The sequence below is a fragment of the Microchirus variegatus genome (assembly GCF_963457635.1).
Source record: "Microchirus variegatus genome assembly, chromosome: 22".
In the NCBI taxonomy this organism is placed as follows: Eukaryota; Metazoa; Chordata; class Actinopteri; order Pleuronectiformes; family Soleidae; genus Microchirus; species Microchirus variegatus.
In genome coordinates, this window is record NC_139823.1 from 11,039,783 (window position 1) to 11,054,533 (window position 14,751).

At 39.4% G+C, this 14,751-nt stretch overlaps 2 protein-coding genes across 2 annotated transcripts; one reads left to right on the plus strand and one right to left on the minus strand.

The window, feature by feature from the left end:
• Positions 1-1,471: 1,471 nt before the first annotated feature.
• Positions 1,472-2,398, plus strand: LOC310943307 (olfactory receptor 5AS1-like; the record flags this gene model as incomplete). Its single annotated transcript, XM_083908849.1, has 1 exon — positions 1,472-2,398. The coding sequence occupies one exon, from the start codon at positions 1,472-1,474 to the stop codon at positions 2,396-2,398; it is 927 nt and encodes a 308-aa protein (XP_083764975.1).
• A 3,539-nt stretch (positions 2,399-5,937) lies between these two features.
• Positions 5,938-11,751, minus strand: agpat3 (1-acylglycerol-3-phosphate O-acyltransferase 3). Its single transcript, XM_083908291.1, has 9 exons — positions 11,713-11,751; positions 11,387-11,617; positions 10,695-10,864; positions 10,407-10,568; positions 9,269-9,422; positions 9,082-9,184; positions 7,627-7,702; positions 7,066-7,264; positions 5,938-6,481 (listed from the first exon to the last, which is right to left on the minus strand). Exons 2-9 carry the CDS (start codon positions 11,562-11,564, stop codon positions 6,390-6,392), a joined length of 1,134 nt encoding a protein of 377 aa, XP_083764417.1. The 5' UTR covers positions 11,565-11,617; positions 11,713-11,751; the 3' UTR covers positions 5,938-6,389.
• Positions 11,752-14,751: the final 3,000 nt, after the last annotated feature.

A 14,751-nucleotide genomic window follows, 5' to 3' on the forward strand; every position in this document is an offset into this window, starting at 1 on the left:
CTGAACTCACTGACACTAAAGTAATGTGACTTTTTCTGAATGTTGGACTTTATGAATTATGCAAACCAGGTTTATTATGAACAGACGTCTCAACCGTTTGGTAAAGGCCTGTATCTGTAATACTGTAGGGTCTAATTTAAAAATAAATAAATAAATATTGACTGTCTTTATTGTTATCATAAGTAAATAAAATAATAATAATAATAATAATAATAATAATAATAAATGCAAATAAAAATGTTTTCCTTTGCCTTTTTTCTTGGTTCGTACTTTATCCGTTTAAGGCAGTCACCAAGAAAAAAGCAAAGGAAAAAAATGTTATTTGCATTTTTTTATTATTTTATTATATTTACTTATGATAACAATAACAACAATCAATATAGATATATATATTTTATTATAATTATTTTTTATTTTTTTATTTTTATTTTTTTAATTAGACAGTATTTCAGATACAGGCCTCTACCAAACGGTTGAGACGTCTGTTCATAATAAACCTGGTTTGCATAATTCATAAAGTACAACATTCAGAACAAGTCACATTCATTTAGTGTTAGTGAGTTCAGCTTGATGCATTTTTCAATGAGATATAGTGACTTAAAGTGTGGTCGACCAAATGGTTGAGCAGCACCTTTAAGGGTTATTAAAGGTTGTGGGTTTGATTCCCGGCTCAGCTCGTCTAGTGTCTCAAGCTGAAAATAACATCAACATTTTGCCACATTTAGATTCAAACAATGTTTTTTAAAAAGTGCTGTGAAACTAAATATTTATCTAATGTGCAAATTCACACGGTCGGTAACAGGAAGTACCAAAATAAAAGCTTTAATATTTAGATTTAACTATTTAGGTTGAAAGACAACACACTCTACCACTGAGTGTCCCCACCTCATGTCTTATAAAACATTATTAAACTAACACTTTATATAGATTCTGACTTTAACCCTTCTAAATATAAACACCTAAAAAATAGAAATAAAGAATGAAGAGATGAGATTAAGTCACAAACAAGTCTGAAGTCAATCCTGCAAGAATCAAAATACAGGTCTGAATATAACGTGATTTCCCAAATATTCCACATTTAATAATGACAAAATAATTTTAAAAAGGTGTCATTTTGATTTTTTTTTGAAGTATATTAAAATAAAAAAATAAAATAAAATAAATCCTGTCATGGCTAGATTGTGAATCCATGGTTTCAAAGCACAAGTTAGCAGCTGAGCTAATGGGAGTGACACATGGCCGTGATTGGCCCGTGGGCCGGTCTTTGGACTTGGACCTGGGTTATTTAGTTCAGCTGAAGGAAAAGAGTCAACTCTCAGCTGTTGTGATGTTGTTTGTCACAGCTGTTATTAAGAGGAGAGAGAGTCACACCAGAGAGGACAGGTCACTGCTTCACTTTTTAAACTTTTTAAAATGAGCAAACATTGAGCCTGTTTCACAGATATAAGCTGTTAATTTGTGATTTCTGAATATGGATAATGTTTCTGTTCACATTCTAACTCTGTCAGGCTTCAGGGAGACGTCTAACTACAGACTGACTCTGTTTTCTTTCACTTTACTCTATTACTGTTTGATTGTGTTCTGCAACGTCTGCCTCATCACCATCATTATACTGGATGAAAACCTGCATGAACCCATGTACATTTTATTATGCAGCTTCTTCATTAACGGCCTTTACGGCACCACAGGTTTCTACCCCAAGTTTCTTCTAGATCTGCTCTCGTCTTCTCCACAGATCTCATACGAAGGCTGTCTCCTGCAGGCGTTCGTCATGTACTCGTTCGCTTGCTGCGACTTGTCCATTCTGGCAGTTATGGCCTACGACAGGTATCTGGCCATATGTCGACCTCTGCACTATCACTCTCTGATGTCTAAGAGGAGGCTCGCTCAGCTGGTCTGTTTCTCCTGGTTAACGCCGTGCTCTGTGTTTGCCGTCAACGTTCTGCTCACGTCCAGGCTGAAGTTGTGCGGCTCAAACCTGCCCAAAGTCTTCTGCGTGAACTGGATCATTGTGAAACTCTCATGTTCAGACGCAGACACGCTGCCAAACAGCGTGGTCTCATACGTCATCATCATAGTGTACGTGCTGCACGGCGTTTTCATCGTGTGGACCTACATGCACCTGGTGAAAAAGAGCGTGAAGTGTAAAGACGACAGGGTGAAGTTCATGCAGACGTGTGTGCCACATTTAATCTCCTTGTCCACGTTCCTCGTGATCATCGTGTTCGACTTGATGTACATGCGCTTCGGCTCCACAGATTTTCCACAGGGCCTTCAGAACTTCATCGCCATAGAGTTTCTCATTATTCCTCCGCTCATGAATCCTCTCATATACGGATTCAAACTCACCAAAATACGAAACAGAATTTTGTACATCGTTCGCTCGGGAAGAAAATAACTTCTTCCTGTTAGATTTGTCACATCCACCAGTTTATTAGGTACAAACAACACCTAGTGAAATGATCAGTGAGTGTAATTCACTCTGATTAAATATACATTTAAAATGACTGGTACACACCTGAGTTTTTAATTATTATTTTTTATTTCTTTTAAGGATCTGAACCCAGGTTGTCCCTTTACTTTACATGCATCTAAGTATTTTATCTTTTAACAACATCTGGCTTAAGATGGCTGGTAATGAAAGACAAGACGTCTGCCTGAGTCAGGCCCAGTTTTGTTTACTTAGATAAATTTGGCACCGATCTCTGGTTTGTCCTCACATATGCACAACTGTTTTTGTTAATTAACTTTAATCATACGTTAAAACCGATGCTCTTTGATTCATTATTTGATTATTTTGTGTGCAAATTTAGGGAAACCTAACCTCTTAACCTCTACTAGGAACCTTCCTAGAATTAGGACAGATGAAGTATGTATAGTATCTATATATTTGAAGCTAATGTGTCCTCCTTGTGCAATTTCCGTTGTATAATGGCAATAATCATAATCCCTACTATGCAACTTTATCATGAATATTTCAAGCTGTTTAGTTTCACAGGAACGTTTCAAGACATATTTGATCAGTTTTGGACAATAAAGCAAGAGTCACACTCTCTCAGCTTCCCCAGAAAGCTTTATTATTATTATTATTATTATTATTATTATTCAGATTCAGTTAATGCCACAGCTGTTGCGTTTGCCAGTCTTCAAGAGTCCCTGAGTCAGATTTAACTCGATTCAGTGGCTGTGCAATAATGCACATCATGCAGAGAAAAAAACAACAAAAAACAAAAAAGGGGTCATGGCGACAGTAAGAAACCGTGAAGAATAACAAAGTCTGAAAAATGCTTTGTTACTGTAGCGTCATCTGTGGCACGGCCTTCAGTTCTGGCTTTGATTAGAAGGGAGGCATCGCTGAAGGTATTTACAGCTTCAAATGTGACGGATGAGACGGTGTCGACTTTAAACGGATCCTTTTGTTAAGTGCAGTTCAGTTTACATGTCGCTCTGCAGCTTTTCATCACCGGGTCATTCGGTTCGAGCCCGAAAGCATGTTCCCGTCGTCCAATAAAGAGCGTCTCCATCCAACATCAATGAATGCATCATTTACATTATTTACATGATTATACAGGAAATCAGTGGGGAAAGTGATTTGTGTCGTTCAAAAAGGTCTTCTGCAAAAGCAGCTAGGTACATTCTCGAAAAAGTGAAGCTGACATTCATCATTTTACGTTATGTACACGTCACACGTGTGACTTTTAAAAAAAAAATCTAAATGGGGAAAAATGTGGCTGCATCATAATGAGGATGGATGCAATAAAAATGGCTGTTGATGAAGAAGAAGAAACATGGACGGTGGGAAAACGTGTCTTTGTTTTGTGTGTTTTCAGCTTCAGCTGCCCCCCGTTATTGTGCTGTGATGTGAGAAACTCACACAAATCCAAATAAATCAAAGGAGTAAACGTTGCTTTGTGATGAAATCCTTTAATAACCTCAAAAAAAAGTGGATGCAGTGTTAGGTTTTTGATTCCAGTACATTTCTTGAGTGAATAACATAAAAAAAAAAAACTGCTTGTACTGAATGACAGCGGGCGGCAATTCGTATGACCAGGATTTAAGGAAAAATAAATCTCTTAATGAATGAAAAACAGAGCTGAGATCCTAAAGCTTTTCACAAGTATTTGAGGTACAAACATGACTTTATCCATTCTCAGTTTGTTTTATTATTTCTTTAGGTTAAAACGTAAGAACAAGTCACGTGACAACTAATCTTTCTGCTATACTGGAGGACGTCCGTCACATTCTGGTCCTTCACTACAACAGGGAGGGGGGGGGGGGCTCAGTTAGCGTCTACATGTTCACACAAAAGAAAATGAAGCAGCACTGTCTATTAAGGCTTTGCATGAAATCTGTCTGGATTTGAGAAAACTTGATTGTAAAGTACACGACGCGCGGTGCCTTCTGCTGAGGAGTGAGTGATGATCCAAAATAAAATAAATAAAAGAATGAAGCGACAAAGCAAAAATGAGATTAACACTACATGTGTGGCACAGGAGGGCAGATGTAGAGGAGAGAGCAGGACACTAAACAATCCAGTGCCTCACTACCAGTGTTTGTTTTCCAGGACCAGGAAATGTAACCAGACATGGATCTAACTCAGCAGCAGTGAACGTCAGAGATGGTGAACACAACTAAAAAAAAAAGTCCATCAACAGCAACCAAGTTACAAAAACAACGCGTTTAAAAGGTTAACGGTGGCTTTAAAATAATAATAATTAACTCCCGTAAACTGAACCTTGCTGAAATAGGAAGGAAAAGATGATGTTGAAACATAACGGACAAAAAAAGAGGGTGTTTTAAAGGACTGGAAGTGAAGTAATCCCTTTGCCTGAGCTCGATTGAAGGCAAAGGTTAAAACACTACGACAGTCCAGAGCAGGAGAGCAAACAGCTGTGAGGCGACATGGAGACATTTGGTGACCTTTCATCCACCGGCCTTCAACAGCAGAGCGCTCACATTAACCCGAGGATCGCCGATTAAAACACACACGGGTCAGAGATGGTCCACTTTGAAAAATAACATTTCAATCTATGTAAAAGGAACTAAAAAGGAGAAATGAAAAGGCTTTAGAATGAATGTGTAGATGCTGCGAGGAGCTACACATGGAACCTAAAGCGGACGGCAGGTATTCTTCTGTTTTTAGAAAGAAACACGGAGCTCTTCTTGTAGTGAAACAAGCAGCAGCGTCTCCAAACCATGATGTTGATTCTATCAGGAGAAAGGGGGAGGAGTCAATTCATCAAGATCACAATATTAAAGTCTCAGTCTAGTGAAATCCAGCCCTACACAGGAGGTGGAATTGATATTTTGGGGGAGAATTTAATGTCAGTGACGGTGCACAAATCAAGTATCCACAGACACATTATTCAAAATACAATGATTGTAATGTGGACAGTTTACACTTTTACATTTTAAACACAGTAAGTTCTGCTAAAAGTGTCAATAATTGTTCCAAGTTATTTAAATCAGTGGCAACATTATTGTATTTATGTACTTCATGATTTGTGCACCATGAACTCATTTTTTGTGATTTTCAGGGTTTAACCATATATATATATATATATATATGTATATATATATATACATATATATATATGTATGTATGTATGTATATATATATATATATATATATATATATATATATATATATATATATATATATATTATTTTATTTTTAACCATAGCTAGATAAATGGAAGCTAAAGAGTATATCAATGTTGTGTTTTTGGTGAATTGACTCTTTAAGAATACCAGGCCTTAATGCTGATTCTTTTCACACTAAAAAGACCAGACACTCAGTGAAGTCTGCATATTTCCACATCACTGTTGCAGTAACACACTGCTGCAGATGGAGGTCATTATTACAAAAACTGTGGCCAAAAACAAAGAGTGCACCCCCCCCCGCTCCGCCCCGCCCCCCCCTCCCCACGTGCCAGATTAGCTGATGTCTGTGACAGGAATCGGAGGTAGGTCGTGCAACAGCAGAAAATGGGCGGGACCTGCTGTCCATGTGACAGGTTATGAGCTTGACCTTGGGTGTGAACAGGGATTTAATGTGGACAAGGCTGGATTAAGAAAAGATGCAGTGGAATTCAGTACTGCATGTCCCCACATCCTTTTGTTCTGTGTTACACCAGAGCGCTTGAACCCCCCCCCACACACACCCTCCGTGCCCTCTCTCTCTCTTTCTCTGTAGTGCCATTTGTATTTTCTAAACTCTGGTCTCGTATTTATTTTTCACAGCTGCGTCTCCTCCCCTGCCTACCAACTGACTCAACAGTAGGAGGAGAATGGAGTTGGGTAGGGGTGAGACGCCGCAGGACGGCCACACTGACAGGGCCGTTTCATGGGAGGAACAGGGGTGTGGGAGAATAAGGGATCACACACTTTTAGTTTTGCTTCTTAGGTCCCGGGTCGCCGTAGCTGGAGCCTGTTTTCTTCACCTCGGTGACTCCTATGAGGCGTCGGATAGCTATGGAAGCTGAGGCGTGAATAATGAAAGAAATCTGAATGTTAGACACACATACTGAGACTTTAAAATGCTAATCCAGTATTATCCAGTGAATATTCCCTTAAGGAATACATTAGGCTTAAGCTTCATTCATAGTGAGGACCCTCAGACATAATGCATTCCTTAGCTTCTTACCCTTAACCATCACAGCCTAACCTTTAACCTAACCCTAAAGCCAGGTCTTAACCCCCAAAAAGCCCTTTAAAGAAGTGAGGACCAGCTAAAAATATCCTCACTCTCCATATTTTATACAATTTTTGTTCCTCACAAAGTCTCAAATACATTAGACAAGTTAACCAGCTAATGCCTGACATTGACTTGACTAAAATTAGTCCTAAACATAACCAGAGCTGTGAAGAGGAGTAGCTAAAGAGACAGATTCAATAAACTTCCACTAAACAAATGCTTGCTGCTGCTGCCACCTTGTGGTCATGCACTAATGTACCACAAAGTAGGAAGTCATTAGAGAATAAAGACATTTTTTGACATTATTGAGTTTTGTATCTTTAATATAACCACAATCTATATATTGGTATATAAATCTTCGTACTCACCCACGATGAGGAAAATGATGAAGCCAATGATGAGGAGGGGAGAACCACTGACGGCCACTCCACATGCAAAGTTGATGAGCGGCGAAAGCAGCAGCGTGGCCCAAAACAGGAAGTTCAGCAGTGTCCAGAGTCGGCGTGGTGGGGTTATTGTGGGTCCAGGGAACTTGCCTTCCTTGCTGTAGACTTCCTGTAACGCATCCTAAAAAGGAAAAAAGGTCAAATAATTGGCTTATGTTCTCACATGAGTATTTGCCTTTGTTTACTTTGACATGAAAGAGCTGTAACTTTTAATAATGTTTCTACAGATGAATTTCATTTTCACATATTTTTCAAAAAACACTCATTTGGAAAGGCCACACGCCAAAAAACTAACTGCTGATCTGACACAGAAACATCCTTTAACCTACTGGATGGGGAAGATACACAAATATTAAAATACTGCTGGTTTCATTATGACTAAACATGTGTGAAAAAAGAAACAGAATTTAACTCTATGTAGTTTGCTGCTTTATTGTTTTTACACATTTTTGTGATGGGTTGTATTGTATTTTTTTCCCTTACCTTCTCCTGGTAGATCTTGTGCAGCCAGTTGGCACACTGCTCTTCATCGTCTGGTATGTCCTCCACAGAGAACCGTCTGGATGTGAAGGAGTAAAGAAGTACATGCTGAGGAACTAAACACACAATCAGTGTGTGCATCATTTACAACATTTGCTATGACAGTTTTCGAAAATGTGCACATAAAGAACAACAGAAAACGGTACAACAGGACGGAGGTTTGTTTATGTTTGGGGTGCCTTTAGTAGGCAATCACCTGAATCACGGGAGAACACAAACACAAGGACATGCAAGGAAAAATCAGTGAATAATGAGCACAGTTGATTGGATCCACAAAGCAGATGGTACTGAATTCAAACAGGATGCATTATGCTATAAAATAAGTCTTAATCGCGGCACAGTAATTTCCTTTATTCATCCATGATTGGTTGTACATTAATTAGGAGGAGTGAGCGGCTGTGACTGAGTTGGAAGAATCTTTTAACTTAAATGATTGATAAGCACATAACTTTGAATAACTCTTCATACAGACAGACAACCCACAACAAATGATGGTTTAATGGATGATAATGTGCATATTATCTTTCCAAATCGCTCTCATCAAGGTGACTCAGACATGTTAGCCACTTTCCTCTCACCTTCTCAATTAGTAATATTGTGTCTGGAGAGATAAATGTATTTTCTTGTTTTGATTATAAGGGTTTTGTTTCGATTATAAGGGTTTTGTTTCATAAATGGGTTAGTAACACAAGTACCTAGGGTGAGCAAAATGAGCTTGAGCTTCAGCCGACACCTTTTCAGTCTATTTCTTTTGTGCAGCAAGCTGCTATAGCATGTTATGACAGATAATCCCCACTAGAGGACTCTACCACCTTAAACTCACTTCTTTGTAAAACAGACCACATCCAAAAGTAACAGACTCTGGTATACTTGACCATGTTTAACCCTAACTAACATATCAAAAAAGCTAAAAGGAGGAGAACGGGAGGAGTGGCTGGAAAGTGTGAGTAAAATAAATAATAATGGAGCAATTAACTCATAAATAACCCTCAAGAAAATCAATGTGGAGGAAAAAAGAAGAAATTGACTTTTACTTAAGTTTACATGTCAGACAGGAGGAAGACAGAATCATTTATCAAAATTCCAATCTTCCATTACTCTTCCTTGTTTGAGTGCAATAAAGAGTTTGTCTAATTCAGTTTTGCAGTCCTTCCCATACCTTCTAACAGGTCATCTGTGTCCATCTCCTGAACACAGCAGGGGATTCCTGCCCATTAGAGCTACTGTTCTGACCCTTAAACACCCTGGGAAACTAGCCAATGTTCAGAACAATCACTATCTTGTTCATAAATACAATTAGGAGGAGGCCATTAAGTTTAAAATCCTGTAAAATCGCCATCTCCCACAGTGCAATCCATCATTATAACAATATCTGATGGAGGTTTTCATGGCACTCACCTTACACTCATGTCAGCTTTGTATTGCTTGCCATTAACAATGCCAAGGAGAGTGGGAACCTGGTTGTCTTTGAAGTTGAGAGTCACGTCATACACAGCAGATACTGCGAGACAGAAAAGTCATATTAAGACCATGACGATTAGGAACACAACGTTCTTTGTGTGTATTGTGTGTTGCTTTAGCCCACCTGTGCCTTTAAGACACTGCAGCGTTGTGGTAAATCCTTTGGTGCGGGGTAGTAGGTGATACTTGAGCTTGGGCAAGCCTTTGCTCTCTGCAACCTGCATACTGATTTGGTGTTTCTTCTCTGTGAAGCGGGTGCCCTCACAATACAGAAGAAACTGGGGAAGGAAAACGGCTAGGTTAATAAATGAACACAGATTTTTAAGGTGACCTCCTTTCTCTAAGCTTCTTCTGCCTGTTTAAATGACAGATGGGGGCAACTCGAATGCAACATTGCAAACATAGAAATGCAACATTCGGCCTTCAGCTCCCATTCCTAAGCACAAGCCTAATTACCACGGTGCCTGTCACAACTATATAATCACAGCGGCCTCGGTGTATGTAGCACTGGCATCTGTTGTCTACAGAATTTGTCTCTTCATATTTTCGCTGAGCCTAACCGGACTGGGGCAGACGACTGATAACGCAACTGTGCAAAAGTATTTAATAACACAGCATTTATTTAAATCTTGCAAATAAATGCAAGGTTATCTTGCAATAACCTTGTATTTATTATTTATTTATGTGGTTGTGTGCAAGTATGCATTTCAGAAAGTATTAGCTTATTTGTTTCAAAATACGTCTGGTCTGTTGTTCATGCATCGGACGAGCTGCTTCACCTCTCTCCTGTTTATGTGCTTACACATGGGTCAGAGTTTCCATTCTACTTGTTTCCCAACAAGTTTGTTTTTCTTATAAATCCAAAACTTTGCATAGAAGTGGCTCCTATGAGGCTCCAGATCACAAAGTTTCACAGAAAAAAATAAACCACACACCCTCATGTTCATAGATTTCAAACACAGCTGGTGTCTTGCGTTGCAAAGTTCAGTGTCAGTTTGAACAAAAAAAAAAAAAAAAAAAAAAAACTGGGTGAAAGGACATTCACTTTGTGGCTTCTACCAGACTTCATTTTAATAGCAAATGTGTTGCTGCCATCATTTCTTGACATTCTTTTTGCAATGAATGTGTGAGATCAGTTACTGTGCATGCACATCTACTAGACTATTTTATGCAGCAATATTGTTCTTAGCAGAATTTTTACACTTTCACTCACACACATACATACACCCATGAGAGGACAAACCCAATGAGTGAGTACCTACCCACATAAATTCAGGATAGTCTTGTAGTCTTTTCAGTCCATTGAAGACAGTATTTTTGTCTTCCTCCCACTTTCTCTTACAGAAGACAATCTCTAGGAAGTACCAGGTCCAGCCAATCAGCGGAACCTTCAGTAGCTCATGTTTAGCAAGCACTTTTGAACTCTAGTAAGGGAGGACAGGTGTATGTTTAAACATGGATACTCCACAATATGGATTGAAGTCATTAAAAGCAACAAATTACCACAATTCAATTCTTTAAAAGATAGAAATCACTGCTATGTTACTAACCCCAAGGATGCCATATCTTTCACACATGGTCCAGCCACAGAGGAAATCTATTTCAAAGTTGTGGTTTAAGATAACGATGACATGCTCTTTGCCAAATTTGTCCACCGTAGCCTGGTCGGTGTATAGAGTGCATTCTGTGCCCGACCACCATTCCAGCAGCATCACCAGCTCTGCAAGAGGATGACAATATATCATATGAATTCAGGTCAGTTCCAAAAGTCACTATCATCTGTCAAATAACTAAAAATAAGTTCACTGAAGCGTTTTCCTTAAAATTCGGGTCAGGTTTTTTTCTCCTCTAAGTGTTAAATACTATATCAATGATTCATGTCTTCTCAGATAATTATGAGCAAACTCAAAGTGCAGCTGTATAAGCTGTTGGGGCTTTTTTTAAATTCATGAATATGGTGTCAATGTTCTGCTCTCATTAACGCAGGCAGACACACTGTACACAAATGGTGGGCAGATAAAGTGTTTTGAGTCCTGGTGACATAGAGGAGGATGAAGCAGCTGAGGACTAACATAATTATCCCACTCAGAGCTAAAAGAAGCTTGTATATTAGGCTGGTGGCCTGGTCACTACATGGTGCCTTTCAAAGTTTAGTATTCTGAAATAGAAATGCTTGGATTTGGATCAAATGTATTCAAATATATTTTATAGGAACTACATAACAAAAGTAGGATCTACTCACGACTCCAGAGCGAGTAGGAGAGCCGACAGTTGATTACACGGTAGAGCTGTCTGTTGAACGGCCAGAGGATGCAGGTGCAGAGCTGGATGAAGTTTATGATGAGGCCGCTTACCACAAACACGAAGCCCATCAGCAGCTGCAGGATAAACAGGCTCTTCAGGTAGGCCAGCAGAGCCATGGCTGAGGAGCCTGGAGAGCTGAGTGAGCTCCTCGATATACACTACGACCAACCTGGAGAACGGGATGGTGGAGAGTTTCTTTAACAGTGTAGATAAAACAATTGTGGCCTATTTAAGTCCGTTATAAAACAAAGCAGTGTCTCTTACCACGGTGGGATCCTTTTACAAGCCGCGTTTACACGGTCCTTCAGCCAATACTACAGACCTGCGAGAGACAGAAGAATAAACGTTGGGTCTCAGGCAACAACAGTGTTTTCTGTTTTTCTCTGATCTTATGAATTTTTTACAGATTACATTTCCTTTTTCAGCTGTATCTTCCCCATTTCTGCATCAGTAAATCTGTGATCTGTGAGGATCTATTTCAAAAAGCTGTAAACGTGCATGGACCAGACACCTGGCTTGAACAAAGCTGCGCCTTCTCATCCTGGTTCATGCAATGGACTAAGCCAGGATGAATTCAGAGGGGAAGCTTAAGCCCCACTTTCTTTTGCATCAAAAACATCAAACATTTCACATGTCATAATAAAGCTTTTTCTGGGTATATATTACTAAAACTGCCCTTTAAATTGCATATTTGAAGATATGTATAGAGATGTGTTGTTGGTGGAGTCTCTGCATACTTTGTTAATGATCAGACAATATAAACCCGAAGAAAAGGAGCACTTGATTTGATAAGATGGGTCATTGTGAGAACTCATCTGGCAGGAGCTTGAACGTAACAGATGTTCATTCATATGTAAAAGTGCAGCACTCCAGATTTAAAAGCAGTGCACGAATATAGTAATAAAGTCCCATTTGTTGTGGATGCTTAAAGTTGTTGCTCCTGATTCTTGTGAGATTAACTGTGCAGCACCGACAACATTATGGACATTCACTGCTACAACGGTGTCAGCAAATCAGTTTAAATAAAGCAGCATTCAAGTGTTTGCTTTTTTACAATTACTGCCAGTAAGCATGACAAACAAAGAGACGGAAACCTTTGTCCCAAAGACAAAAGTGTCTTCTACCACAAATACTGGTCACAGGGGGCTTGTGTTCTTTCCTCATATTTTATTGCATAATTTTATCAAAGGTCCAACCACCAAAACAAGCTCCTGATATGCAGGAGCAGATATCTAGTTTCCATCCTTCTAAAATAACACAAAAGTCACTGTCTGACTTTACTAGTATGCAAAACTTACCTGGGGATTTTTATCAAATTGTAACAAATTACAACATACAATAAAGTAACCTGTGTATTTTATAGCCACCTTTATCACACAATTATACATTCCTTTAAGAAGGGAGGCAAACTAAAGTAACCAGAACATTTTGTAATAAAAGGCTAGTTCATTGCGACTAAGCTTGTCTTAGTCTTATCAAGTGCAATGTGTCCTAACAATAACAGAATAAGAAATAGCCCTGGTGTAAAGAAGTAGAAATCTTACATGCACATCCACAGAACAGCAGCTATGTCTCTTAGGCCAATGAGGACAAAAATGAAACTGAACATCTGGAGTTAGGTCACAAAGTGTTGCAATACTGCCATGTATGCATGCGTCACACAAATCACCCGATGAATCAGATTATTAGGCCAAACATCAATAGCTGACTCCGGCTTACGTCAGAGATGTGACCTTTGTTATGACTTGGAAGTAAGTGTCTGAGAGGCAGAGTTACAATATTGCACATTTCACTTGTGGCAATAGTGGTGAACTCCATTATTCACATTCAAGTTCAATTGCCAACTTTTGCAGTGACAACAAGCAACAACTCTGGGGCCCCTTTTACACAGTCCATTCGACAGTAAGGCTGTCTTTTATTCTGCGTTGCATGTTAAAAGGTAAAACGAATGGACGAACTGAATGGATTTGGACAGCAAAAGCAGTCACAGAGCTGAGGTAATGCCTGCAAAACAGTAGGGCTATCGTGTTTCATATAATGCTATAAAAACTATAAACTATAAAAATAACCAGAAGACCACCTCTCCTTATGGTACAGGGGCAAAAAGGGACCCTGGTCAGCCTGAAGGAAAGATTAGAGATGCTGACAGGGTTAAAGCTGCTTAAGACCGGACAGCTACTTCTGCTTTAAATGACCTCAATACAGCGTCTGTGCCAACAACAAAAACATCGGTTGCGTTGTCTCATAAAAGCGAAGACTGCTAAAAATGTATCGTCACAAAAACCTGCTAAACAATGGCAAAGTTCAGCCACACCCTTGTTCCAAATATTTAGCTAAGATGGCCACACACTACACCATCTGTCTAATTTTCAACTCACCAGTACACGTAGTAGGCCATTGCCATGAGCACCAATGACCCACAAATCCCAGTGAAGATCATCACAGCACTCTGGTTCAACATTTTGGCTCCGTGAATGTCACCAAATCAAAGCCAAAGTAAAAACATAAAGAAAGGCCTGCAGAGAGCAGCGGATAGTCACAGGCTGTCCTGCTTCATAGCCATGATAATCCCACGGAGGGAAAGAGAGATTATGATGATGACAGCAAGAACACGGGCAGATCCCAGATCTGGTTAGAGGGACAGCCAATAATTTTCTATCTCCCACAAAATTGCAAACAAGAGTAGACCTCCATCAACAGCAAAAACAAAAACACCAACAACTCTTGAAGGTCACAGGGGATTCTTCTGCGAGCCAACTACAATAACTGGCATATAGACTGTAAGATAGCTCACTTCTGGAAGGAAGAAGCCACACATGAGCAGTGTCTCACACACTTACATGCATTCCCATTCCCTAATCCAGTGGATCAGATTAGTGCTGATTAGCAGGCCATGGGCACCCTGGATGTGTCACATTTCATCAACATTGACAAAGAAGGCGGCTAGGCTCTGCTGAACTAAAGGCAGAGTTAGCAGTGCCATGTGCTATGCCATTGGTATCTGCTACATTAAAGGAACCAATCTTAATGTAAAATTTCTTACCGTATCATGCTATTGGCCACCTGTTTGGAACACTTTAGCATTAGACTGGCATGATGTCAAAGAGAGGAGCAATGATTTCCTTCAAGTTGTGCTAGGTTTCTTTTGAGCAAATATAATTAGGACTGAATGAAGCCCAAACCTGGAAATTAGAAGTTCATCCACTATCCTCACTCCCACTGTCAAGAGTACCTTAGCCACTGATAATTTACAACAAATCTACATGACCAAGCAACAGAGATTATAGATGAGGCTAATGGACA

Excerpts from the sequence above, each read along its gene's own strand:
- agpat3 (XM_083908291.1), bottom strand. The coding sequence starts at position 11,564 with ATGGCTCTGCTGGCCTACCTGAAGAGCCTGTTTATCCTGCAGCTGCTG. Across the intron at positions 9,423-10,406 it reads ACTATCCTGAATTTATGTGG|TTTCTTCTGTATTGTGAGGG; the intron begins GTAGGTACTCAC and ends TTCCTTCCCCAG. Across the intron at positions 6,482-7,065 it reads CATCATTTTCCTCATCGTGG|CTTCCATAGCTATCCGACGC; the intron begins GTGAGTACGAAG and ends TTCACGCCTCAG.